The 24,565-nt window shown below is 53.2% G+C and overlaps 1 protein-coding gene across 2 annotated transcripts; it reads left to right on the forward strand.

The window, feature by feature from the left end:
• The first annotated feature begins 7,365 nt into the window (after positions 1-7,365).
• Positions 7,366-22,820, forward strand: ACVRL1 (activin A receptor like type 1). Of its 2 annotated transcripts, XM_055583782.1 has the most exons (11): positions 7,366-7,456; positions 7,942-8,133; positions 12,816-12,884; positions 13,432-13,680; positions 13,867-14,078; positions 14,330-14,429; positions 14,790-14,936; positions 15,220-15,495; positions 16,245-16,442; positions 19,168-19,298; positions 20,601-22,820. In XM_055583782.1, exons 3-11 carry the CDS (start codon positions 12,821-12,823, stop codon positions 20,733-20,735), a joined length of 1,512 nt encoding a protein of 503 aa, XP_055439757.1. In that variant the 5' UTR covers positions 7,366-7,456; positions 7,942-8,133; positions 12,816-12,820; the 3' UTR covers positions 20,736-22,820. The 2 variants fall into 2 exon arrangements, with proteins under 2 accessions (XP_055439757.1, XP_055439749.1); XM_055583774.1 differs by lacking the exon at positions 7,366-7,456 and having other exon boundaries at positions 7,773-8,133.
• The last annotated feature ends 1,745 nt before the right edge of the window (positions 22,821-24,565 follow it).

The following is a 24,565-nucleotide window of genomic DNA, read 5'->3' on the forward strand; positions in this document are numbered from 1 at the left end:
TGGGAACTCCTGTGGCATACAAAACGCTCAACCAGACCCGCCGGGTATCTTCATGTCCTGAGTTTCAATGGAACATCCTCCCAAACCAAAATCAGTGGACCCATCTTCCCCTTTTTTTCTTTGCCACGCCATGAAGCATGTGAGATCACCGACTAGGGATCGATCCCACGTCCTCTGCGATGGAAGCATGGAGTCTTAACCATTGGACCACCAGAGAAGTCCCCACATCTTCCTTTATTGTGGCAAAATTGTAGCTTCACTCTCCTGACGTATTGAAGAGTCAAGAGACACTGTGTGATACAAATAGAACAGGAACTAAAGGTATATTGGGCTTGGCTTGTGGCTCAGATGGTAAAAAATCCACCTCTAATGTGGGAGACTTAGGTTTGATCCCTGGAGGAGGGCATGGCAACCTCTCAGTATTCTTGCCTGGAGAATCTCCATGGACAGAGGAGTCTGGTGAGCTGCAGTCCATGGGGTTGCAAAGAGTCAGACAGGACTGAGCGACCAAGCACAAAGGTATATTGTTAAATTTACAAAAAGAATAACATATTATCAATAATTAGAAGGAAGAGAACCTAAGTGACCTAATTCTGAAGCTTTAAAATCTAGAGATAGCAGAGAGACAAATACTGCATGGGATCCCTTACATGTGGAATCTAAAAGCAAGTCAAACTCATAAAAAGTGAGAGTGGAGGGGCGGAGAAATGGAGAGAGGTTGATAAAGGATACATACTTTCAGCTCTAAGGTGAATAAGGTCTGAGGATCTAATGTGTAACATGGCAACTGTGACACCGAGGCCCCCAAAACAGAGTTCCCTTACCAAGTTTATGAGCAATTTCTTTATCCGAAACTTGCTCCCTTTCTTGTCCCCTCTGACCGCAACCCTGTGATAACTGAACACCAATCAACCAGTCAGATGACTAAAATTGCTGTTGCTGATAACATCCTTCATGACTAAAATTGCTAATATAAATACCATCATTAATGTACGAACTCAGGTTGTTTCTCCAGGGCAAGATGAACTAACAAACCCCAAAGCCATGAACCACCTGGCCAGAGAATCATAAACCAGAGATATGCTGATTCTCAATACTACGATTAAGAAATGTCACAGAACTGTCACAAGATGATGATTAGTCCCAGCCTCTTTGTTCTTCCCCTTAAAAAACCCCTCACTCAAAGACCAAGTGGGAGGCTTGTCTTCCAGTCCCTTGCTTGGTGCCCTGCGATAATTCCTTACTTTGCTGCAAACTCCCGCTGTCAGAGTTGGGTTTTCTGCACAGTGGGCACAGGGACCCTTCCCTCAGAGACAACTGCAGTTCCTAGTACTGTGTTGGATAATTGAAATTAGCTGAGAGAATAGAACTTAAATTTTACTTACCTAAAAAACTTCTCACCAAAAGAAGAAATAAATAAAAGATAAATATGTGAGGTGATGGATGTGTTGATTAACTAGATGGGAAGAATCCTTTCACAATGAGTATGTATATCAAATCATCATGATGTACACTTTAAATATCTTTAAAAAAAATCTTGCATCTTTTAAAACATTGAAGTATAGTTGATTTACAGTGTTTATACTTTAAATATCTTACAACTGTATTTGCCAGTTATACCTCAACAAACTTGAAAAAAAATCTAGAGATATGAAGTGTATGCATATTATTTAGAGTGATCGAAGTACTTGTCAGAGAACTACACAGCTTTGGGAAGGGTTTGGCCCCAGCAGGAGAGCCTGGGGATGAGAGTCGCTTCTTAGGGTAAACTCTTCTGCAGAATTAAAAAAGAAAACATATTTACTTGGTGCTTATTTGGAATTTCCTGAGTTATTTTCAGAACGGCTGCCTCATCCCTCAAAGTCCTGTGCAGTGGCTCTACACTCATCTATACAACAACCCCTCAGAGTGCTATTCATAGAAGAGGCAACTTTTAGCCCTGGTATTTGAACAGGTAAGGAAATTCACCTCCCTGCCACACAGCCAAGCCTCCACCCTCCTGATTCTCTGTTCATGCTGTTTATCTTGCCCCACAGCTCAGCTCCCCTCTCTGAAAACCAGGTGTCTGTGAGGGTTTTATATCTGGAAAAGGAAGCTTACAGGCCTTTTTTTTTTTTTTTTTAATTAATTTGCCTGCACTGGATCTTAGTTGCACCACGTGGGATCTAGCTCCCTGACCAAGGATTGAACCTAGGCCTCTTTCATTGGGAGAATGGAGTCTTAGCCACTGGACCACCAGGGAAGTCCTGGGTCTTTTGATTTTATTTGGAGAATGTGGTAGAGACAAAGTTTGCATCCCCTTCATACAGATATGGAACCTGAGGCTCACACACAGGGCCTCCAACTCTGAGGCTGGATGCTGTCCTCCAACATGGGCAGTTGGGTGGAGGAGAGTCATCCTCAAGGAGGCTCATGGGAAGGGGCAATCCACAGGTGGCTGGACTGTCAAGAGATGGTGCGGGGGCAGCCTCTTAACAGAGCCCAGTCCCCCTGGCATTGTGCGGGCACCATCTTGTCACAAACTCCTGCCCTAATGTGCTCTTGTTTCTTAAGAGATTCTCTCCTGAGATGAGTCATCTTTGGGGCTCTGGCTCTGGGTGGGCAAAGAGTGGACAAAGCCATCCTGAGGACATCCTGGAGGAGCTGGAGAGGAAGAGGAAGGTGACTCAGTGACAAACTGTGGTCCCTGTCTGCCAGCCTCTTCCTGAGGTGCCGGGCAGAGCTCTGGCCGCCCCACCCTCATCAAACTTAGCACTGGCCAAACTGCCTTTTCACCTGAGCTGTGATGTCAGATCCTGGGAGCAGGCGGTTTTCTGAATCTTAGAATCAAAGAAAACAGCACACAGCTGGGAAAAGCCTTTGGGGGTATCCAGTCCAAGTCAGGCTGGCACTGAGGCCCCACTTCCCCAGGGTTACCGCTCTTGCCAGGACTCCATGGTGCCTCTGGCCTCAGCGGAGGAGACCCAGAGAGGAACATCCTCTCCCTGAAGCCCACAGAGCTGAGACTCTCTCCTATGTGCTGAGCAGGTGGAAAAATGGAATCCACAGGGATCACCCCACTTCTGTGAAGAGACCCACAGTTCTTCCTTCTCTGGTACCCTGCTCTAATGTTTCCATGTCTCTCACATTTGAAAAATCCTTAGGTTGTCTGACTTTAATTTCCCACTCTACAATTAAAATGAAACCAAACCCACCTTACCCTCTGCTAACCCCCCACCCACCCACCCACCCCTACCTCCTACGCTTGGCTTTTCTTTCCTACTCATCCTGGTGCAGAACTGGCCACATACTTTGTAGGGCCCAGTACAAAATGAAAATTCTAGGCTTTCTGTTCAAACATGAGTAAGAATTCTAAGATGGCAACAGCAGTGCATTAAACCCAGTGTAGGGCGCTGTGGGTCTGCACAGGTTCAGTTCAGTTCAGTTCAGTTCAGTCGCTCAGTCGTGTCCTACTCTTTGCGACCCCATGAATCGCAGCACGCCAGGCCTCCCTGTCCATCACCAATTCCTGGAGTTCACTCAGACTCACATCCATCGAGTCAGTGATGCCATCCAGCCATCTCATCCTCTGTCGTCCCCTTCTCCTCCTGCCCCCAATCCCTCCCAGCGTCAGAGTGTCTTCCAATGAGTCAACTCTTCGCATGAGGTGGCCAAAGTACTGGCGTTTCAGCTTTAGCATCATTCCTTCCAAAGAAATCCCAGGGCTGATCTCCTTCAGAATGGACTGGTTGGATCTCCTTGCAGTCCAAGGGACTCTCAAGAGTCTTCTCCAACATCACAGTTCAAAAGCATCAATTCTTCAGCACTCAGCCTTCTTCACAGTCCAACTCTCACATCCATACATGACCACAGGAAAAACTATAGCCTTGACTAGACGGACCTTAGTTGGCAAAGTAATGTCTCTGCTTTTCAATATGCTATCTAGTTTGGTCATAACTTTCCTTCCAAGGAGTAAGCGTCTTTTAATTTCATGGCTGCAGTCACCATCTGCAGTGATTTTGGAGCCCCAAAAAATAAAGTCTGACACTGTTTCCACTGTTTCCCCATCTATTTCCCATGAAGTGATGGGACCAGATGCCATGATCTTCGTTTTCTGAATGTTGAGCTTTAAGCCAACTTTTTCACTCTCCACTTTCACTTTCATCAAGAGGCTTTTTAGTTCCTCTTCACTTTCTGCCATAAGGGTGGTGTCATCTGCATATCTGAGGTGATTGATATTTCTCCCGGCAATCTTGATTCCAGCTTGTGCTTCTTCCAGCCCAGCGTTTCTCATGATGTACTCTGCATAGAAGTTAAATAAACAGGGTGACAATATACAGCCTTCACGTACTCCTTTTCCTATTTGGAACCAGTCTGTTGTTCCATGTCCAGTTCTAACTGTTGCTTCCTGACCTGCATACAGATTTCTCAAGAGGCAGGTCAGGTGGTCTGGTATTCCCATCTCTTTCAGGATTTTCCACAATTTATTGTGATCCACACAGTCAAAGCCTTTGGCATAGTCAATAAAGCAGAAATAGATGTTTTTCTGGAACTCTCTTGCTTTTTGCATGATCCAGTGGATGTTGGCAATTTGGTCTCTGGTTCCTCTGCCTTTCCTAAAACCAGCTTGAACATCTGGAAGTTCACGGTTCATATATTGCTGAAGCCTGGCTTGGAGAATTTTGAGCATTACTTTACTAGCATGGGAGATGAGTGCAATTGTGCGATAGTTTGAGCCTTCTTTGGCATTGCCTTTCTTTGGGATTGGAATGAAAACTGCCCTTTTCCAGTCCTGTGGCCACTGCTGAGTTTTCCAAATTTGCTGGCATATTGAGTGCAGCACTTTCACAGCATCATCTTTCAGGATTTGAAATAGCTCAACTGGAATTCCATCACCTCCACTAGCTTTGTTCGTAGTGATGCTTTCTAAGGCCCACTTGACTTCACATTCCAGGATGTCTGGCTCTAGGTGAGTGATCACACCATTGTGATTATCTGGGTCATGAAGATCTTTTTTGTACAGTTCTTCTGTGTATTCTTGCCACCTCTTCATAATATCTTCTGCTTCTGTTAGGTCCCTACCATTTCTGTCCTTTATTGAGCCCATCTTTGCATGAAAGATGCAAAGGTTAGACACCCACAAAGTTGGCCCTGCCCTAGTGTCAGAAGCAATGCTTGAACTCAGTACTCAGCTGATCCTGAAATGTCAGGCTGTTCAATCCCTTGCCTTCATGCCATGCCCACGTCTCCTGCCTTCCATAGGTGAGAATCTCCTTGAGAGGTCACCCCCACCTACCCTTCCTAGGATCTCCGGGCCTCAGCTTTACACACTGCTGGGAAATCCTTCTAAATGTCTAAATATAAGTCTTAGCCCTTCAGGCCTGTTTCCTTTTGTTCTGTCCTCACTGAATATAAGGAACAGCTGGTCCTTTTGAGTAATTAATTCTTGTAGACTTGGACACAGTCTGTAATTCCTTTTCCCTTTCCTCATTGGGTTGAGTCTCCAGCGCTTTTTCCAACTCTGCATCCCTCCTCTGATGTATTCCCCAGGGAGGGGAAGCACAGAGTCCCCCAGAAGCCCCAAAGAACACAAAGTCCAGAAGGCTCCATGCTCTGAAGAGGCGGGGAGACTCCAGCACTGAGGAACAGCCATTCCCTCCACCCCCCATAGGACCCTGACTTCCTCCTCCAAACCCTACTCTCCTTTTATCTGTCTCATGAGCTCTTCCTAGATAAAGCGCCCCACCCCCCGACTCTCTCCAGCGGTGCTCAGTTCTTGTTCATCTCCAAGTTTCTGTTCCCAGTGTGTGTTTCAGACTGAATGCTTTCCTTGGGGGAGCCCCCACTTCCATCTGCCAGGACAGACATCGCTGGGTTGGGATTGAGAAGAATTTATCAGAAGCCATAGCAAGGCATGGGTGAGAGTGGGTATGAAGGACGGACACCAGACACACTCCCAGTTCTCTAGCTAATAGAGTGCCGAAGCAGCTACTATAATCTGAAAGAGTAGATACTGTAATCCCATAGTACTTCCTATTGGCTGCAGGACACAGTTCTGCCCTGACACTGAAGTCTGGGTGTGCCTTGGTTCTGGAATTCACAATGCTCGCAAGCTGTGAAACTGCTGTGAGTGGGGGCTGGGGAGGGTTTCAGCGGAGGAAGTGAGGACAGTCAACAATTGTGCCTGTCTGAGCCTTTAGTCATTGTCTCCCCCAGCCTCTATTCCTGTCAAAGGGTGTGTATGTGGAGGGGGTGGCTGGAGGAGATGTCCTGGCCCATCTTACAGAATCCCCATATTAGAGCAAGACACCTTAGAAGTCTGTTCTGCTTCTAACACCCATGTCTTTCCACCTAGCTCTGAGGCCATCTTCTCCCCAGCCTTTTCATTCATTAACTTAATTATACTCTCGGATGGAGGGCTTAGCCAGCCTGTGTCAGTCTCAGTCAGCTAGTGTCTTTGCTATGAGTCAAGATAAGCATCACGTCCCTTCATTCTCCCAGCCACCCTATGAGACCAGAACTGTTTATTATGCCCATTTAGCAGATGGGAGACTGAGGGTTAGAATTAGGAGAGGTGTCACTGGTCTAGGGTTACACAACTAGTCCGGATTCAGATTTCAGAGTCTTTGTGGATAATCTAGAGGCTAGGGATAAAGTGGGCTTCCCTGGTAGCTCAGACACTAAAAAATCTGCCTGCAATACTGGAGACCTGGGTTCCATCCCTGGGTTGGGAAGATTCCCTGGAGGAGGGCATGCAGCCCACTCCATTATTCTTTGCCTGGAGAATCCCCATGGACAGAGGAGGCTGGTGGGCTGCAGTCTAGGGGGTGGCAAAGAATCAGACATGACTGAGCAACTAAGCATAGCACAGGGATAAAGTGGAGTGCTGCCTTCAAGCTGCTCACAGTGGTTGGAGCAAAGCAAGACAACAGTGTCACTGCTCTGATCCCTGGGAAGGCCGTTAGGAGGAAGGGTTTGCTTCTCTCTCTGGGAGAAGCCATTCTACTCCCCTCCCGAACGCATCTTTTCCACCTTGTCCCAGCAATGTCCCCAGGGAGCTGGGGCTCCCTACATCTAGGGGTCCATTTGGTGGGGTGAAGGGCCAGCCTCGAAGGGGGCAGTCCAAGGCCTCTCACTCCATTCTGGCCGCCCGTGGTGGGAAGAGGCGGCCCTGTCACTGAGCTGCGCTGCCAAAAGGACTCAGACCCGTCACCACTGACCCACAGCTGCTGCTTCTGGGCCTGTTTGCCCTGCGCTGAGCCCTGCGCAGATAGAGGCTGCGGAAGAGGGGAGAGAACAAGAGGGGGTGAAGGGGCCCCCGGGAGGAGGCTGAAGGAGTTGGACGATGTAGGGAATCTCAGAGGGAGGGGGGCAGAGGGCGGAGCCAAAATATTTCAGGCTGCTAGCCCCAAAGTCTGCCCTTGCTGCTGAGCCTCGTAGGCAGGCCGAGAATCCGGAGTTGTGGGTGGGAAGACAGGTAACTTCTCTCCATCTGCCCACCCCGCATGTCCTTCCCTCGGTGCCCGCTTCTCGTCAGGGGTTCCTCGGCATCCCTCAGAGGCTCCGGGTGGGAGAGGAGCCTCCACCTCCACCCCTCCCCCGGCCGGTCGACGGAGGGTGCCTCGCATCCCGGCTGTGGCCCAGATGGCTCTGGGCCTGGACCCCACGAGACCCCCTGCAGCCCAAGGCCAAGGCCCGCCCCCTCGGGGAGGCGGATGTGGGAGGCTGGAGGCGGGGGCGCGGCCTTGATCCCGGGGCAGGGGCAGCCGAGGGGGAGGCCGCCCTAGGGGGTCTGCTGCTGCGCGCAAGGGAGGGTCCGGCCCTGAGCCCTGGATAGGGGCGAGCGGGCGGCCGTCGGCTAGCTGGGCAATAGGAAACGGTTTATTAGGAGGGAGTGGTGGAGCCGGGCCAGGCAGGAAGACGCTGGAATAAGAAACATTTTTGCTCCGGCCCCTTTCCCAGTCCCCGGAGGCCGCTGCGCCAGCCGCGCGGAGCGAGCCCCTCCCCGGCCCCAGCCCCGCCTGGGGCCGCGCCCGGACCTCGGACCCCGGCCCGCTGTCCAGCGCCCGTCGTGTGACCGCGGCCGCCGCCGGGGAGGGGAGGAGGCCGCCTGCTGCACGTCCGCGCCCCGCCGACCGCAAGGCAGGCCCAGAGGTGAGTCGAAGTCCGGTGAGGGGGGCAGCTGACTCCTACCCCAATGGGCCCTTTGCCACGGCAGATCCCAGAGAGACCCTCAGAGAGGTGGCCGTAGGGTCAGTCCCAGCTCCTTGTAGGGCAAGCTGCCCCTCGCCCTCCGTGAACATCTGCCCATCACCCCACCTAAGACTGCAGAGGTTTGGATCGAACCTGAACTGGGATTCAGAAAACTTTGTTCCTGGGGCCACTTAGCTTCGCTGGTTTCCTATCCTCATCCATAAAATGGGCAGAAGGATACCCACCCTGCTTCACTTAAGGAGAAGGGGGTCACATGTCCTTCCAGGCTCCTGGCTTGACCTGGGGGTGGGTGTCCACTTCCAGCGCTGTTGAGCCTCTCCTTGAAGCCCATCTTTCCCAGAGCAGCCCTTGCAGGTCTTGCTACAGGAATCTGACACTCTGGCCCCTTCCCCCAAACCTCACCTCCAACCCTGTATGGTCACATAGCCCCCATGCCATGGACTTCTTTCAGGATCCAGGTCAAAGGTGACCCCACTCTTCCTCCAGTCTGGGACCCCAGATTCTCAGTCTGCCCTGGAGATCAGTGCTGTTATGACCATCTCTGAACTGGTCACCCACCCTCTCTTTTCTTTTCTAAGCACAGGGAGATAGTAGACAATAGCTCTCACCCTCTATGGGCAGCTTCTGGCTAAGTCAGCGTCTGTCTGACATCCCTGGCCCCTGACTGTTTATTTGTCCTTTCATCCCATCAGGTGGTTAAAAACAGCCTCTATTTATTGAGTACTTCTATGTGGACACTTAGGTATAATACATTTTTGTCAAGTAATCCTGGCCGCAACCTAGGACAAGAGGTGTTATTATGTCCATCCTATAGAAGACGAAAGAGATTCAGATGTGAGTCATTTGTCCAAAGCTCCATGGATGGTTGGGTTTTGAGTAACTTTTGTTAGGTGCTTATGGTGTACCACTTAGTACACTTATACCTATGAAATGAGCACTATTATAATTTTTTTTTATTATTTATTTGCCTATGTTGGGTCTTAATTGTGGCACATGGGATCTTTTCATTGAGGCACGTGAACTCGTTGTGGTGGGCTCTAGAGCCCGTGGGCTCAGTAGTTGTGGTGAGTGGACTTAGTTGTTCAGAGGCATGTGGGATCTTAGTTCCCGGACCAGGGATTGAATCTGTGTCCCCTCCATTGCAAGGCAGACCCTTAGCCACTGGACCACCAGGAAAGTCTTGAAATGAGCACTGTTATTATTCTCATATTTTATAGGGGATCCGAAGCTTCGGAAAGGTTAAGGAACTTGCCCTAACTCTTATAGCCCTAAGTGGTAGAAGCAGGATTTGAACCTGGGTCTATATGATCCAGAGACGACAACCCGACCCCTGTGCTACACTGTGCTGCCTTTGCATTCCGTCTGAGATCCTAAACTCCCTACTTGATGCTACATCCCAGTCCAGTACTGTGAAGGGTTAATGAAGTGATGCAGAGGAAAGTACTTTGTGATGGTAAGGGGCCACCCAGCATGAGCAGTTCAGTCTGGTCCTCTGCTGTGTGGGTAAGACCTGTTGATGTACACAGAGCAAGGCACTTGCAGCCCCAGGAAAGTACTGCTGTGCTGAGAAACTGCTACTCATGGGAGCTCATTAAATCAATCCCCCGGGTGTGCTGGGGAGAAGGAAACTGACCTCCACTTTCTGAGCACACCCCTACTCTGGTTCTCCCCATCTAAGACTAAGGCTGTAGCACATAGATGATTTCTAGACAAATGCATATTGGGTGCCAGGCGGTGACATCTGCAGTCTGTTGATGCAACCCCCACTGGCTCTTTTTCCTCCTTTGAGGGACCTATCTAACACCAAACACCTGCAGAAATTAAATGACCAAGTGAGGCTGTATTACCAGCAATTTAAGTCGATCAAGACGCACATGGTGATTCTGGGCAAGAAACCTAACATCCCCCAGCTTCCGTTTCCCTATTAGATTGTCGTGAGGATTAAATGAGATCATCCATCAAAGTTCAGTACTTGGCACATAAGCAGTACTCAGAGAAGGCTAACTCATTACTAAGAATTTCACAGTGGTTAAGTTAATGTTTGAAATTAGTCTAGCATTTGTGATTTCTGGCTAAAAACTGTGATGCTTCTGTCAGCAGGAGATCATTCAAGCAGTTTCGTTAGGTGGGAAAGGAATCCACCAGTCCCCAGGAGTCTGTCTGTGCTGGAGTCAGGTGTCAGGGCGCATTATGCCGGGTCATCTCTGAGTTGGGACTGATCTGGACTCAGCATCCTCCTGTACTGAATCTTACTCTGATCCCAGTGAAAAATTGGACAGTCACAGCTTTCCTTCACTGCATTCCCAGTTTTAGACCAGAGGTAGATTCTGCAAATGCTGCCAAGCCTTCCCTGCACTGTTCTTGGGCCCCAGAGGCTGGAGATGGCCTGAACAAAGCCCATACCCCACCCTCTCTCTGCAGCATCTCCAAGTCCTTGGCTCCAGTGTTTAGCCTTTTCTGTCCCTTCTCCAGTAGAAGCAGGTTGGGGAGAGGTCCCTGAATGGGAATTAGAATCCCTGCCCTCTGTACTCCACTCCAGCATGGAGTTGAATAGGACCCAGTTCAAAGTGTGGTACCCACACAAACTGATCTGAATTCCCTGGGGAAATTTTTTAAAATGCATGTTTCTTACTGGTCCCAATGGACTGAACCAGAATCTGGAGCAGGAGTGAGACCAAAGAGAGTGCATTTCTAATGAAGCACTTGAGATGATTCTGCTGCTTAATAGTGTAGTGAGAGGCTGCACCAGAGCACAGAGAAGGGAAAGCATGGGGAGAGGATTCTAGAAGGATGCCGGCTATCATCCTTATTGTTAGCCACGTTTTCCTTCTTGCTTCATCCCCTCTCCTTTAGCTGCTTTCTGAGCAAAGACTGCCAAGGATGGATTCCCATCCAGTGGGCAAAGCCAGTTTGTCTGGGGTTCCTTCTCCGGCCACCAGTCCCACTGCAGAGTGCTTGCCAGAGTCCCCACTGTATTGCGGGAGGGGCATGAGACAGGAGGTCAGGCAGAGGCTGGGGACACAGCTGCAGCAGACCAGGGCTCCGTTTCCTCCCCCAGCCCTGGGCCTCTGGGGCAGAGGAAGCCCAGGCAGGAAGACCAGAGCTGCCACCAGCCAGCAAGGCCCATGAAGCACCCCCCACGCCCCAGTCATCCCGCCCTCAGAGTCTCAGCATCATGGATCTTCATTTGGCATCATTCTTAGACTAGGGGCCTTCTGCAGCCTATATGGCCCTATGCCCAGCCTTCCAGCCTTACCATGTTACGCCAGAAGACAGTTCTCTTCCCTCATGTCTGCTGCCCCTACCTGGGCATTCTGTCCCCAGGCACACACCTGCTACTCTCCACCATTCAGAAAGTTCTTCTTGCTGTCTGACCTCAGTCCTTCTTTCTGCAGCCTCAGCCCTAATCTTTCCATTCTAAGCCTTTGAGAGATGAAGATGGGGGTCACTTCTGAAGCACTAGCTAGTCTGGGACTTGAGATGGGACTATCATAGACCAGAATTACTCCCCTAATAATCCCCACCAAACTTTTGGAAAAAGTCAATCTTAACCAACCACAGAAGGTCAAACATTCAATGTCTAAGTATGTTTCACTTCCCTTCCACATCACTGGCCCTACCCCCACTCTTTCCCAGGACCTCAAGGACAGAGAGAAGGGGAGTGGCTCAGAGAGGACATCTTATAGTCTAATGAGGGTGCAGGGAGGTTCCTTAGAGACAGTGCGTCCTGGCACTGTCCAGGCTTGGTATGGCTGATAGAACCCCACAAGCTCAGACATGGGCTGTCACCCCAGATTGGGATATGGAGTAGAAGCAGCACTGGACTGGGAGTCTGGACACCTGTACTCCTAGCACTGCCACTGAACCCCATTTGACCTTGGACAAGCCTCCTCTCCTGGCTGAGCCTGGATCCCCATCTTCTCTGAAATAAGGAACTGGGCTCTGTGATTCACAGGGTGTACGAGGATTCCGTCACGGGGGTGTCGCAGCCCCAGGTGGCTCCTGCAGACCCTGTACCGACTCCAGCCTGCCCTGAGACCATGTCCTGAGCTCCCTGCTGTGCGTGACTCCTGCCTGTTCTATCCAGACCCCAATCTAAACAATCTTGATTCCTGTTCCCAGCTTGGCGGGACCCTGAATGGCAGGAAGTGAAGACAGGAGCCTGTTTATGTTTGAGGCAGCCAGGCCTGAGTGGGGGGGGCCACTGGGAAAGGGGTGGGCAGGGGTGGAGGCTGGGAAGGGGTGGGCAAGGGACAGGGACAGACAGGGGTGGGGGACTGCTGAAGAGATGCTCCTTCTACCCTAGCCCCATGCCCTCTGCGCCCTCCAGTCTGCACTCAGCGGCAGGACAGCTGAGAGTCCCCCAAGCTCTCAGTCACTTAAACATGGCTCCCCACCCTTTACCCCTAACAGGATGGTTTCCATGGGGAAGTGAACCAGGACTTCCCCTGCAGGCCCCGCCCCAAAGCCAGACGCAGGGAGGAGGCCTCCCTGCCTCCCCCCCTACAAAAAAAAAAACTCCCAGCAATTTCCTCTGGGTGGGAGGGACCCACAGTCAGTGGCTGAAAACACTGAGGGGAATCACATTTCATAGATGTTATTGCACCCCTTCTCCTCTCCAGGGATCATGACCTTGAACCTTCCCAGGAGAAGGCTTCTGATGCTACTGATAGCCTTGGGCCTGACCCAGGGTGAGTACTGGGGAAGCAGGTAGGGAACAGGGGCCTGAGGGGGTAAAGAAAGGGTTGTCTGGGCTCAGCTCTTGTTGGACTGACTCTGAGGAGCAGGGAGGAGAGGGACTGGGGAGACAGGGCTCAGTGAGACTGAACTCTCAGCTACACCAACCCTCCTGTACTAGCCTCTTGATCCAAACCAACAGGCTGGAGCTCTTTCAGACTCCAGGGTGGGAACATGTGTATGGGGATTCAGACAGTGGGGCTGTTGGCAGAGGAGACCTGGGAGAGCTCTCAGCACTGGGGCTGGGGGGCCTGCTGGGCCTGGAACTGGGAGGGGAGGTCCAAGGATCAGGGAAGGGAGAGAAGCCTGGTTCTCACGGTGGCAGCTGCCTCTGGTGGAGATAAGTCACTGGAGGGAAGGCTGAGGATGGAACTAAAGGACTGGGACCTCAAAGGGCTGGTTTGAGAGCTCAGAAGGGAGGGGCGGTCGGGCAGACTTAGGGGTTAGGCTCCTCTTGGAGAGCTGGGCCCAGAGTGGCTGAGCTTCCAGTGTACCCCTCAGGTGACCCCTTGAAACCCTCTCGGGGCCCGCTGGTGACCTGCACGTGTGAGAACCCACACTGCAAGGGGCCTACCTGCCAGGGGTCCTGGTGTACAGTCGTGCTGGTGTGGGAGGATGGACACCTCCGGGAATACCGGGGCTGCGGGAACATGCACCCAGAGGTCTGTAGGGCGCGCCCCACGGAGTTCGTCAACCACTACTGCTGCTACAGCCCCCTGTGCAACCACAACGTGTCCCTGGCGCTAGAAGGTACGTCCGGCTGCCCCGGAAACCCCTCCCCGGCTTCTCCGACTCTGCCCTCCCTGCCCTGCTTGCCTCTCATGCTCTGGTCTGGAGGGTGGGGGAGGCAGGGCCCCGGGGTCTGACTGGCAGAGCGGCAAGGTGAGGGGCATCCGGCCTGGTGGAAGCTGGGCCTCAGTATCCCTCTTCCGCCAGCCACCCAGACTCCTCCGGAGCAGCCTCAAGGAGATGGCCAGCTGCCTTTGATCCTGGGCCCCGTGCTGGCCTTTCTACTGCTTGTGGCCCTGGGTGCCCTGGGCCTGTGGCATGTCCGGTGGAGGAAGGAGAAGCAGCGGGGCGCGAACAGTGAGCTGGGCGAGTCCAGCCTCATCCTGAAGCCATCTGAGCAGGGGGACAGCATGTTGGGGGTGCGGGCCTGGGGGAGCCTGGGACACGGGGTGGTGGGGGGTAGACAGGAGCCACAGAGTCAGAGGGGCACAGAGTGGCAGGTGGCTGAGAAAGGCACGTGGCGGGCACTCAGAGATTTGGCTGGGCACTGGGCGGGAGGGGTTTGTGAGTGAGAAGTGTGGCGAGATGAGGCAGTGGGGCCCAGGTTGAGGAGGGAGAAATGGGTTTGGTGGGTGGGGGCTGCCCCTCAGCAGCCTCTCGGTACTCCCAGGACCTCCTGGACAGTGACTGTACCACGGGCAGCGGCTCAGGGCTCCCGTTCCTGGTGCAGAGGACAGTGGCTCGACAGGTCGCCCTGGTGGAGTGTGTGGGTGAGCAGTGGGTGAGCTAAGGGGATGGGGACCAAGCGCTCCCAGTGAGCTTGGAGGGGTGAGGGAGTCACAGGTGGGGCCAGGCCTGGGTCAGAACAGGAATTCTGCCAGTCAGGGAGGGGGTTGGAGATGGGGCAGTGCCTGCTCCTTGGACAGGAGCTGGAGTGGAGCAAGAGGCAAATGGAGGTGGCCTGCCAGAGGTGTGTGGGTCTGAATTCAGTTAAACAGAATTTTCAGAGGTTCTGTAGTCGGAGCCAGGGCAGCATTGTGAGGGGGGCCTCTTCTGAGGGTGACTGTGCCCAAAGGCTCTGTGTGTCCAGTATGTGATCCCCCCTCCCTCCTCCCTGGTTGCTGGATCAGGAAAGGGCCGCTATGGTGAGGTGTGGCGGGGCCTGTGGCATGGTGAGAGCGTAGCCGTCAAGATCTTCTCCTCCAGAGACGAACAGTCCTGGTTCCGGGAGACTGAGATCTACAACACAGTGCTGCTCAGACACGACAACATCCTAGGCAAGCGGGGATGGAGCGGGGCGCGCTGGGCCAGACCCGGGGTTCTCATCGCCCTGCCCCACGACCCCGCCTCTGAACACTGACCTAACCTTGAAGGGCTCCCAGCAGCGCTAGGCCCAAGCTTCTGACTCCAGCTTCCTCTCTGCCCTAAGCCAGACCAGCCTCCACCCCATTCCCAGCTTTGCCCTGACCTCTCCAGCCTGTCTCCCCAGCCCCGACCCTGACTGGTCCAGCCTCCTTCATCCCTAGCCCCGCGGTGAGCCACCTGATCCTCCGCCCACAGGCTTTATCGCCTCGGACATGACTTCCCGCAACTCGAGCACGCAGCTGTGGCTCATCACGCACTACCACGAGCACGGCTCGCTCTACGACTTTCTGCAGAGGCAGACACTGGAGCCTCAGCTGGCCCTGAAGCTAGCTGTGTCCGCGGCCTGCGGCCTGGCGCACCTGCACGTGGAGATCTTCGGCACGCAGGGCAAACCGGCCATCGCCCACCGCGACCTCAAGAGCCGCAACGTGCTGGTCAAGAGCAACCTGCAGTGCTGCATCGCCGACCTGGGTGAGCGCGGAGGGGCGGGCCCTTGGCAGGGGGTGGACTCAGTGCGCCCTTCCTCTCCACGCGGTTCTGCCTTCGCCTGTTTGGATGCCTGGCTTCAGTGCCCTGATTGGCGCGTTAAAACTCACAGGGGTGTGTGTGGGTGTGTGTGGAGGAGTGGTGAGGTGTGTATACACACTGGCGCTTTAAAACTTACAGACGTGTGTATGTTCTCATCTCACCTGTGTGTGTGTGTGTGTGTGTGTGTGTGTGTACACTGATTGGCACTTTAAAACTTACAGACGTGTGTGTGTGTGTTCTCGTCTCACCTCCACAAGAACCCCACACCCCACCAGCGGCCTGAACACTATTTTCAAGCCCAGACTCCTTCCACCACTTCAGCCAGGCTCCAGGTGTGGGGAGAAAGGGGCAGGGAGCCAGCAACCTGGGTTCTCATCCCGGCTTTGCTGACCACAGCGCTCGCTGTCACCGTGCGTTGGGGTTCAGTTCTGAAATATATGCCTGCCTGGCCTACTCACATCTCACCGGATTCCTACGCCTAGAGAGCACCACGCAGGCCAAATATGACAGGGACAGTTATTCTCCCGTGGCTGCTGGCTCCCAGCCTAGCTCAGGGCGGGCTCCAGTTGCCAGCCCCTCTGTGTCCTGCCGTCTGTCGCCCTCTCACCTCACGCCGGGATTCCAGCCTCCCCAGGGCCGCCCTATCTGTGGGCCTGGGTGAGCAGCAGCAGTGACAGGCCCGGTGCCCACAGGCCTGGCTGTGATGCACTCCCAGGGTAGCGATTACCTGGACATTGGCAACAACCCGCGAGTGGGCACCAAGCGGTACATGGCCCCTGAGGTGCTGGAAGAGCAGATCCGAACCGACTGCTTCGAATCCTACAAGTGGACGGACATTTGGGCCTTTGGCCTGGTGCTGTGGGAGATCACCCGCCGGACCATTGTCAATGGTGAGCCTCTGGCACCCCACTGCACAGGGTGGAGCAGGGGAACAGGGCAGGTGGATACCCAGGCAGACAGGTGGGAGACGGGGCTTCCTGCCACCAGCTGGTGCCCGTGGCCTGAGGGGCTTGTGGTCAGACCTTCCAAATTCCCTTTACTGTCACTCACCAGCTGGTTCAGCTGAGTGACCTTTTCAGGTTCATCTGAGTCTGATTCTGGCTGTGAAATCTTGGGTAATTGATAATAACAGAAGTATTAATAGCAACTAACGTTTATTGAGTTTCAGTACGTGCCAGATGCCATGCTGTATACATGTATTATCTTATTGAATTGTCCTGTGTTGGCAGGGAGGTGGTATGCTTTAGTGGTTAAGAGCAAGGGTGGGAAATCAGACTCAGTTCCTGATTTTTGCCATGTGCAAAGTACTTTACTTTTCTGTGCCTCAGTTTCCTCATTTGTAAAATGAGAAGAAAAATAATTTCCAGTTGTTGAGATAATCCAAATAAGGTAATCAGGGCAGTATCTGGAACTGTTGTGGAGTTCAGTAAATATTGGTGGCAATTGTTGTTGTAATGATGAATACTTGACACAGCAACACCCCCATTTTACAGATGAGGGGACTGAGGCACAGAATTACAACTGGCTAGAGGCAGCACGGGGGTCTGAAACCAGGCAATTTGACTCTTGGGACCAGTGCTCTTTATTACTGTGCTACTTCCACCCCTTGGTTCTTGTTTCCACAGAAATGCGGGATGTAATAGTGCCTGCACTTCCTGCTTATTGATGCCTTACTATTATTATTATTATTGGCTGCACTGTGCGGCATGCAGTATTTTAGTTCTCTGACCAGAGATCAAACCAGTGCCCCCTGCCCTGGGAGTGGAGTCTTAACCATTGGACCACCAAGGAAGTCCCTGCTGCCTCATTATTACCATGGGTGCTACAGAGAACTGAAATTTGGAGGGGAGCAGGCACAGGGACCTCATTCTTCATGGTCCCATATAGAGGGCCTGCCCTGTGGCTGGTGCCCTCCCAGTCCTGGGGTGGATGGGACCAGGAAGGGAGGCTGGTCAGTCTTTGTGGAGGCTGTCCACGGAGAGGGACTGCCAGGAGTCTTGATAGGTTGGGGACCACCCTCTTGCTGGGCTCAGCTTCACACACAAACTCCAGAGGTTGGGGCTGGTAAAGGGGGCACCTGGAAGCAACCGAGGCCCCTTGGAGCCAGCCACAGGCAGGAAAGGAAGGCTGGAGCAGCCTGGGCTGAAGAGGAGGCTGATTGCAGACTCCTGGGGAGGAGGGGAGCTCTGTCAGCTCCACACAGATTCGCGGCGCATTATAAACACTGTAATCTGGTGTCAGCCCCGGCGCTGATTAAAGGCCCATTAGACACGCTCAGGCCTCTGCGCAGCGCTGATTAGGGCTCAAGCAGCACAGGGGCCGGCCTGGACGCCCGCCACGGGGAGCACAGCTGGCTCGGGCTCTCCCAAGGCTGTGGCTGTTCTGTGTGGCTGCAGCCCCCAGCCTTGGGCTGGAAGAAGGGTGGGGCCTAAGGTGCTTTTCTGGGGTCTGGCCTCTTCTGCCCCAGTGACTGCCACTCCACCAGCATCATTTTCAGAAAGATCCTGCTCAGGATGGCACTCTTGGGATGATGAGGGGAGGGGGTGCTGCAGAGGCCTGTGCCACCCCTGAGAGTGGGTGGATGTGATCTGGACCTGGGTAAATCTCCTTCCCTTAGAAGATGTGTTTTCTTCCCCTTCTCCTTATTCTACATCCTCACCCAGCAGTCTGCCTCCCTCCCTTAAGTGTAGCTTGGAGGTCAAGAGCATGGGCTTTGGTAAGACTTCCAGGGCTTAACTCCTAGCTCTGTCACTTACTATCTGTGTGATTTTAGACAAGCTTCTTAACCTCTCTGGCCTGAACTTCATTGTGTGTGTGTGTGCTGAGTTGCTTCAGTCCTGTCCGACTCTTTGCAACTCCATGGACTGTAGCCTGCCAGGCTCCTCTGTCCATGGGATTCTCCAGGCAAGAATACTGGAGTGGGTTGCTGTGCCCTTCTCCAGGAGATCATCCTGACCCAGGGATCGAACCCAAGTCTCTTAATGTCTCCTGCATTGGCAGATGTGTTCTTTACCACGAGCGTGACTTGGGAGCCCCTTCATTGCTTATAAAGTGGAGCTAATAGTCTTCCTCATCTGATAGGGTTGTTTTGTGAGGATCTAATGCCATGCGGTTAGGACAGCGCCTGCCACATAGTAATTGCTTGGTAAACATTAGATATTTGGGGGCATCTCTGATAGTTGGGGCCTGGAAGCAGTACCCAGACCCTGGGTTAGAGGCAGCTGTGGAAAGACTGGAACAAGGCCTGTCCTATGAATGCAATGTGTTTAAGTCTCGACTCTGCCATTACAAGCTGTGTAACCTTGGGCTTAACTTCTCTGAGCATCAGTTTCTTCATCTGTAAAATGGGTGGTCGGGTTGCTGTGAAGACTAACAGGATAATGCATGTAAAGTGTTTATAGCACAATGCCTGGCATATTTGGTAAGTGTAAGATAAATGGCAGTAATTATTGTTTATAAATATATTTATGATATTGTGGTGTCCCTCTCAGAGGTAGCATGGGCAGGCAGCTGGTTTCCTGGACCCTGGGACTGAGTGTGGGCAAGGCTCACTTCTGGGTGGTATGGGACCTGTTTGCGGTCCCACGTGACTGTCCCATTGTCCTTCATCCCCAGGCATTGTGGAGGACTACCGGCCACCCTTCTATGATGTGGTGCCCAATGACCCCAGTTTTGAGGACATGAAGAAGGTGGTGTGTGTTGACCAGCAGACTCCCACCATCCCCAACCGGCTGGCTGCAGACCCGGTGAGGCCCCTGGGTGTGCGGTGGTGGCTCAGCACTGGGGTTTCTGGGCTGAGGAACTCGTGTCTGGCCTCTGCTTCCCCTGGGTAGGCTCTAGGGGACAGATCCCAGGGGACCTCTCTGGGTACTCCCTCCCACATTCCTGCCTGTGGACCTCCAGAGACCCTCTGGTTATTCTGGGATTTTTTTAGAACATTTCACCTTGCCTGCAAAGACAGAGGTTCTCTGCTATTTTTTGCTGTGAAGTTACTGTTGTTGTTCTTTTTTCTCAAAGCACTCCACATACTTTATATAGAATGCACACATACGTATATATAGGCAAATACAGGCATATACACACTTCTGTACAAACGCACACACACACGTACATACAGGGACATGCACATGCACACACATGCACACACTCATAGGTACACGCACATGCACACACTCATAGGTACAGGCACGTGCACACACTCACAGGTACACACGCATGCACACACTCACAAGTACACACACATGCATATATATACCAGACTGTTGGCCCCATGATGACAAAGAAAAAGACCTTTTGTCTCTCTTGGCACTTTTCTCCTTGTTCCCTGTCACAGTGCCTGGCACACACTAGGTACTCAAGCAATGTTTATGGAATGAATGACTGAACACTGATATGTGTATACATGTATATATACACAGACCCATGTACATTTCTGCACAACATTACAGAGCCACAAAAAGCCACTCCTATGCACACACACATACAGTCTCTGCCAGGAACTGGCTTGAGTTCCAAGGCAGAGGTGAGGCTGGTTCACTCTGCGACCACTGAGCTTCCTGGACACAGGCATTTTGAGGGCAGCACCCACCACCCAATCTCCCAGTGTCTACTGGAGCAGGCCAGGGTTGGTGGAGGTGCTGGGAGCCCCTGCCTTCTGCAGTGGGGTCTGGCCTCAGAGGGGGGATGTGAGAGCCCCAAAGCCTGAGCTCTCCCCTCTCTTGGGTCTTGGTGGAGCGAGGGTGGGGGTACTCACCGGAGGGTGTCCGTGACGGCCTGAGTTACATCTCTCTTTTCGTCCTGCCTACCTTTCTCTATCCCCTTCTCACTCCACTCCCTTCCTCTTCCATTTTTGTCTTTCTTTTCTCACCCTTGCCCTGTTCCCACTATCTCCCTTTCACCACTGCTGTCTCTCCTCTCCTTTTCGACACTCTCGTTTCCCTCTTCTCGACTTTTCTGTTCACTTGGGCATCCTCCTTGTCTCTTCCTTTCCACGGTCCCTGACCCATGTCTCTGCTTCCTCTCCTCTCCTTCACTCTCCCTCCCCCCAGGTCCTCTCAGGCCTGGCTCAGATGATGCGGGAGTGCTGGTACCCCAACCCCTCTGCCCGCCTCACTGCGCTGCGGATCAAGAAGACACTACAGAAACTCAGCAATGGTCTCCAGAAGCCCAAAGTTATTCCCTAGCCATGGGGTTGAAGCCTGACTCCCCTCTGCCTGCAGTGTCTGTAGGGTGGTTGGTGGATGGCAGCCTGCCTGGGTAGCCATTCTGTGAGTGTGTATACTGGGGAGGGGGGTGCCCCTCTATGGGCAGCTGTGCCTGTCCGACTCGGCCCCCAGCCCATCCAGCCAAAAATACAGCTGGGCTGAAACCCGATCTCCCACTGTCTGGCCTGCTCCAGGCAGCAGGCTCTCTGCCGCCTGGCTCCCTCCCTACCTGCCATGCCCTGGACGCACCCCCTACCACCCTCAGGACAGGATGCAAGAGATCCCAGAGCCACAGTGGTCAATCCAGGGAACCCTCCTGGGCCCAGAGCCTGGACCCGCACTTTACCCCCTGCCCTCCGTCAACCCCACTGCCCCACTGGAGCTGCCAGGGTGGCCCAGAGCCCTGTCCAGCCTTCAGCAGACACCCTGCCCTGCCAGGCTTCAGCCTCTGGCCCAAGCCCCAGACACCCAGGGCCCATCAGCTTTTTTTGTGGGTTTGTATTTCAGCTCTAGGCCACCTTGGGCCCCTGTCTTCTAGACATGACCCACCCCCGCCAGCCCCCGCAGCCTCCGCCCCGCAGAGGTGGAGCCTGATCCTCGGCCCCTCCCCCACCCCTTCCTAGCTGACTTATTGTGACATGAAACCCAAGGAGTCTTGCTGTGGGTGTGGCCAGTGGAGAAGTGGCAGGGCAGATGGGCAAGGCCCAGGACTTCCAGAATAAACGAGAGGATGTTGGGGCCAAGCATGGCCGGGGAAAGGCCCATCTGGGAGTCAGAAGACCCAGAGTCTGGTCCAGGTGCTTGCTCTATGCGACAAAAAGGAGGCCCTCCCTGTACCAGGACCTTTGTTTCTTCATCTCTATATCGAAAGGTTTTGTCCTGATGTCCTTAGAAGTTTTTTAAGCTCTAAAGTTCTTTGAAATTTCAGCCTGTGTCAGAACTCTGTTCATCAGTTCTTATGCCCCAGCCCCTGGCAATTTGCAAGATGGAAATTTGAAAATAACTTTATTTGAGGCCAAGAGTATCTGAAATGTTTCCTAGTCTAATTCTGCAAGCTCCAGTTCCTGTCTTAACCCATGCCTCTGGCCATCCTTGGGCTCAGACAACCCTGGGTCGTCTGGCAGGCGAATCAGCCACTCACCTGCTCTGTGGCTTCATCTTCTCTCCCCAGGGCTGAGAGGGTCCGAGGAAGCTTCCTGCAGGGCATCCAAGGCTCAGAAGAAATCTGGCTCTAACCAACAAGCCTCCAGCACCCAAATTCTTCCCCCATGGGCCCCTGTGTGGCCTTCCTAGTCCCACATGTTTGGCCAGACCCCAGAGTATATGTGTCTAGGAAGAACCTGATGGCTGTAGAGAAACACATGGAAAGTTCACCATTTGGAAATATCAAATTTTTGGTGTTCCAGGGTGTATGTCCATGTGCTGAGGAGGTTACCCGAGCCCTCAGTGGGTGGATGGGCTGGAGGGCAGTTGGGTTGGAGGTAGGGCCTGAGGGTTGGGGGGTGAGGCGCGGGGCTCAGGTTAGGGAACACGACAGCCCCAAACTTGGAAAGACCTGGTCTCGCATCCCTTGGCCCTGGGATGGCATGGAGAAGGACCCTCAGTTCTCTACAGGAGGTGAAGGAAACAGCCTCCTCCCCTCCTGCTGGAAATGCCCCAGCACAGCCTCCCTGGTCAGCTTCTCGAGCGTTCCTTCCACCATCAGAGCAGCACTTTCCCAGGCTGCCTCCCAGCATTGTGCAAGGCCCAGAGGAGAAGCAGGAAGTGAAACTGGGTGAAACAGAAAGCTGCATGAACCTGCCAGGTTCCCACAACATTGCAGGGCGCTTTGCTTCCTGGCAGAGTCATGTCTTCTGGGTCACTGGAACCCACCTAGACCAGGAATCCCCCTGAAGGATTTTATCTCTACTGGATTTGGGGGGCAAAAAGTCTCCTTAGGCTCCAAGCCAGAGACTGAAGGCAGCAGCTCCCCAAAGGCTGGAAAATCCCTAAGAAGAGAAAGTCTGAGGCAGGAGGCCAAGTGATGGGGGAGGGTTGAGAGAAGGGGCCAGAGTTGGGAGAACAGCTATGGCCAGAGTAGGAGACATTGGTGAAAGAAGTCTGCATAATGCTGCTGAGTTCAGGATGGTGTTCCAGGCCCAATATTACAGTCTTTTAGCCTGGAGGTACTGTTTGTGGGAGTGCTTAATTCCTGCTTAGCACATGAGTGAGTGAAAGTCGCTCAGTCATGTTCTACTGTTTGCGACCCCATGGACTCTTCAGTCCATGGAATTCTCCAGGCCAGAATACTGGAGTGGGTAGCCATTCCCTTCTCCAGGAAGATTTTACCAACCCAGGAAAGGAACCAGGTCTCCCGCATTGCAGGCGGATTCTTTACCAGCTGAAGCCGAAGAATACGGGAGTGGGTAGCCTGTCCCTTCTCCAGCAGATCTTCCCGACCTAGGAACCGAACTGGGGTCTCCTGCATTGGAGGCAGATTCTTTACCAACTGAGCTATCAGGGAAGCCGCTTAGCACATAGTAGGTCCTCAATAAAGCATGGTTGAGTCCAGAGCTCTGGCTGAGTCTTCCCAGGTCGGTGCCTCTGGTTCCCTCTGGTTCGCCGAGGGGACAACAGGGGATACAGAAGGAGATGGTCCCAGAGTATCCTGCCTGGGCTCTGCCCTTCAGAGAGAAGTCACACTTGGTGGAGGAGGCTGCTTGGACGTCAAGCTGCCGCCCAAATCTCAATTCCCACCGCCGGCTGGGAGCAGCCCTCTCGCGGCGCCTCCGCACGCCCTCTGCTGGCCAAAGGGCGACCCAGCAGCCGCCTCCCGCCCCACCCCGCGCTTAGCGCCGCGAGCCCTTCCCTGCCTGGGATCTTCTTAGGCCGCAGTTCTTCTTCTTGCCCAGGCGGCAGTGTGCGTGCGCTTACCTATGCTTCTGTTCTGTAGGGACTGTCCCCCGAAAACCACATCTAGAAAGGAGCTGCGTCCTCACTCAGAGGCAGCTTGGACACGCCCGCCTGAATCCGTTGTTCTCAATTCCCTCTTTAAATGCTCACCCCTACCTTGCCAGGAGTCACTCCTCATCCCCAGGATGGGAAAGTGACCGCCATCCTCCGGACCTACCTTGGCGTGCAGGGAGGCTTCAGAAAGCACCTCCCCCCACCCCCGAAATTGAGGGTGGGGACATGCCATAGGGGAGGCAGGTACTGGAAGAAGCCAAGAGGTGACTCTTAGATTTGACTGCCCATCCTAGGAAATCTGTGCCTTTGCAGTAGAGGCTCCCTTAGGGAATCACAGAACTGGGGTACCCTTAACCAAAGGATGACCTCCCTTTTACCACGGAGGACTTCCCCTCCTCCTAGCAGCCTGCAAGGTGGCTCATGCCTGGAGCCTGCTACTGACTCCAGAAGCCTTTGTCCATGGACCCCCCACAAAGGACAGTGCCCTCTTTCCCAGAGGACCTTTTAAACCAGCTTTGGGAAAAGGAGAAAACGATAGCGTTCTTTTCCCCTCCTGTCTCTGCCAGACCCTGATCCTTACATCCCACGTGATGTCCACATAACGTTGACTATGGGCAGAAGTGCAGTGAGAACACTGCGGAAAAGAAATCACAAGACAGGCTGCGATCTGGGAAAGAAGAACTGGCCCATTGCGCTCCAGGGTTAGAAGGTCATGGCATCCAAGCCCCTGCCTCCATGTAGAGCCTCAGGGAATCTGCCTGCCTTTGAAAGAAGAAAATCCATCAACTTTTTCTGTTTTATCCTGCTTTCCTGGGGGAACCCCAGGCTCTAATTTCCTTACCTATATAAAGAGAGAGGGGATC

The sequence above is a fragment of the Bubalus kerabau genome, chromosome 1 (assembly GCF_029407905.1).
Source record: "Bubalus kerabau isolate K-KA32 ecotype Philippines breed swamp buffalo chromosome 1, PCC_UOA_SB_1v2, whole genome shotgun sequence".
NCBI lineage: Eukaryota > Metazoa > Chordata > Mammalia > Artiodactyla > Bovidae > Bubalus > Bubalus kerabau.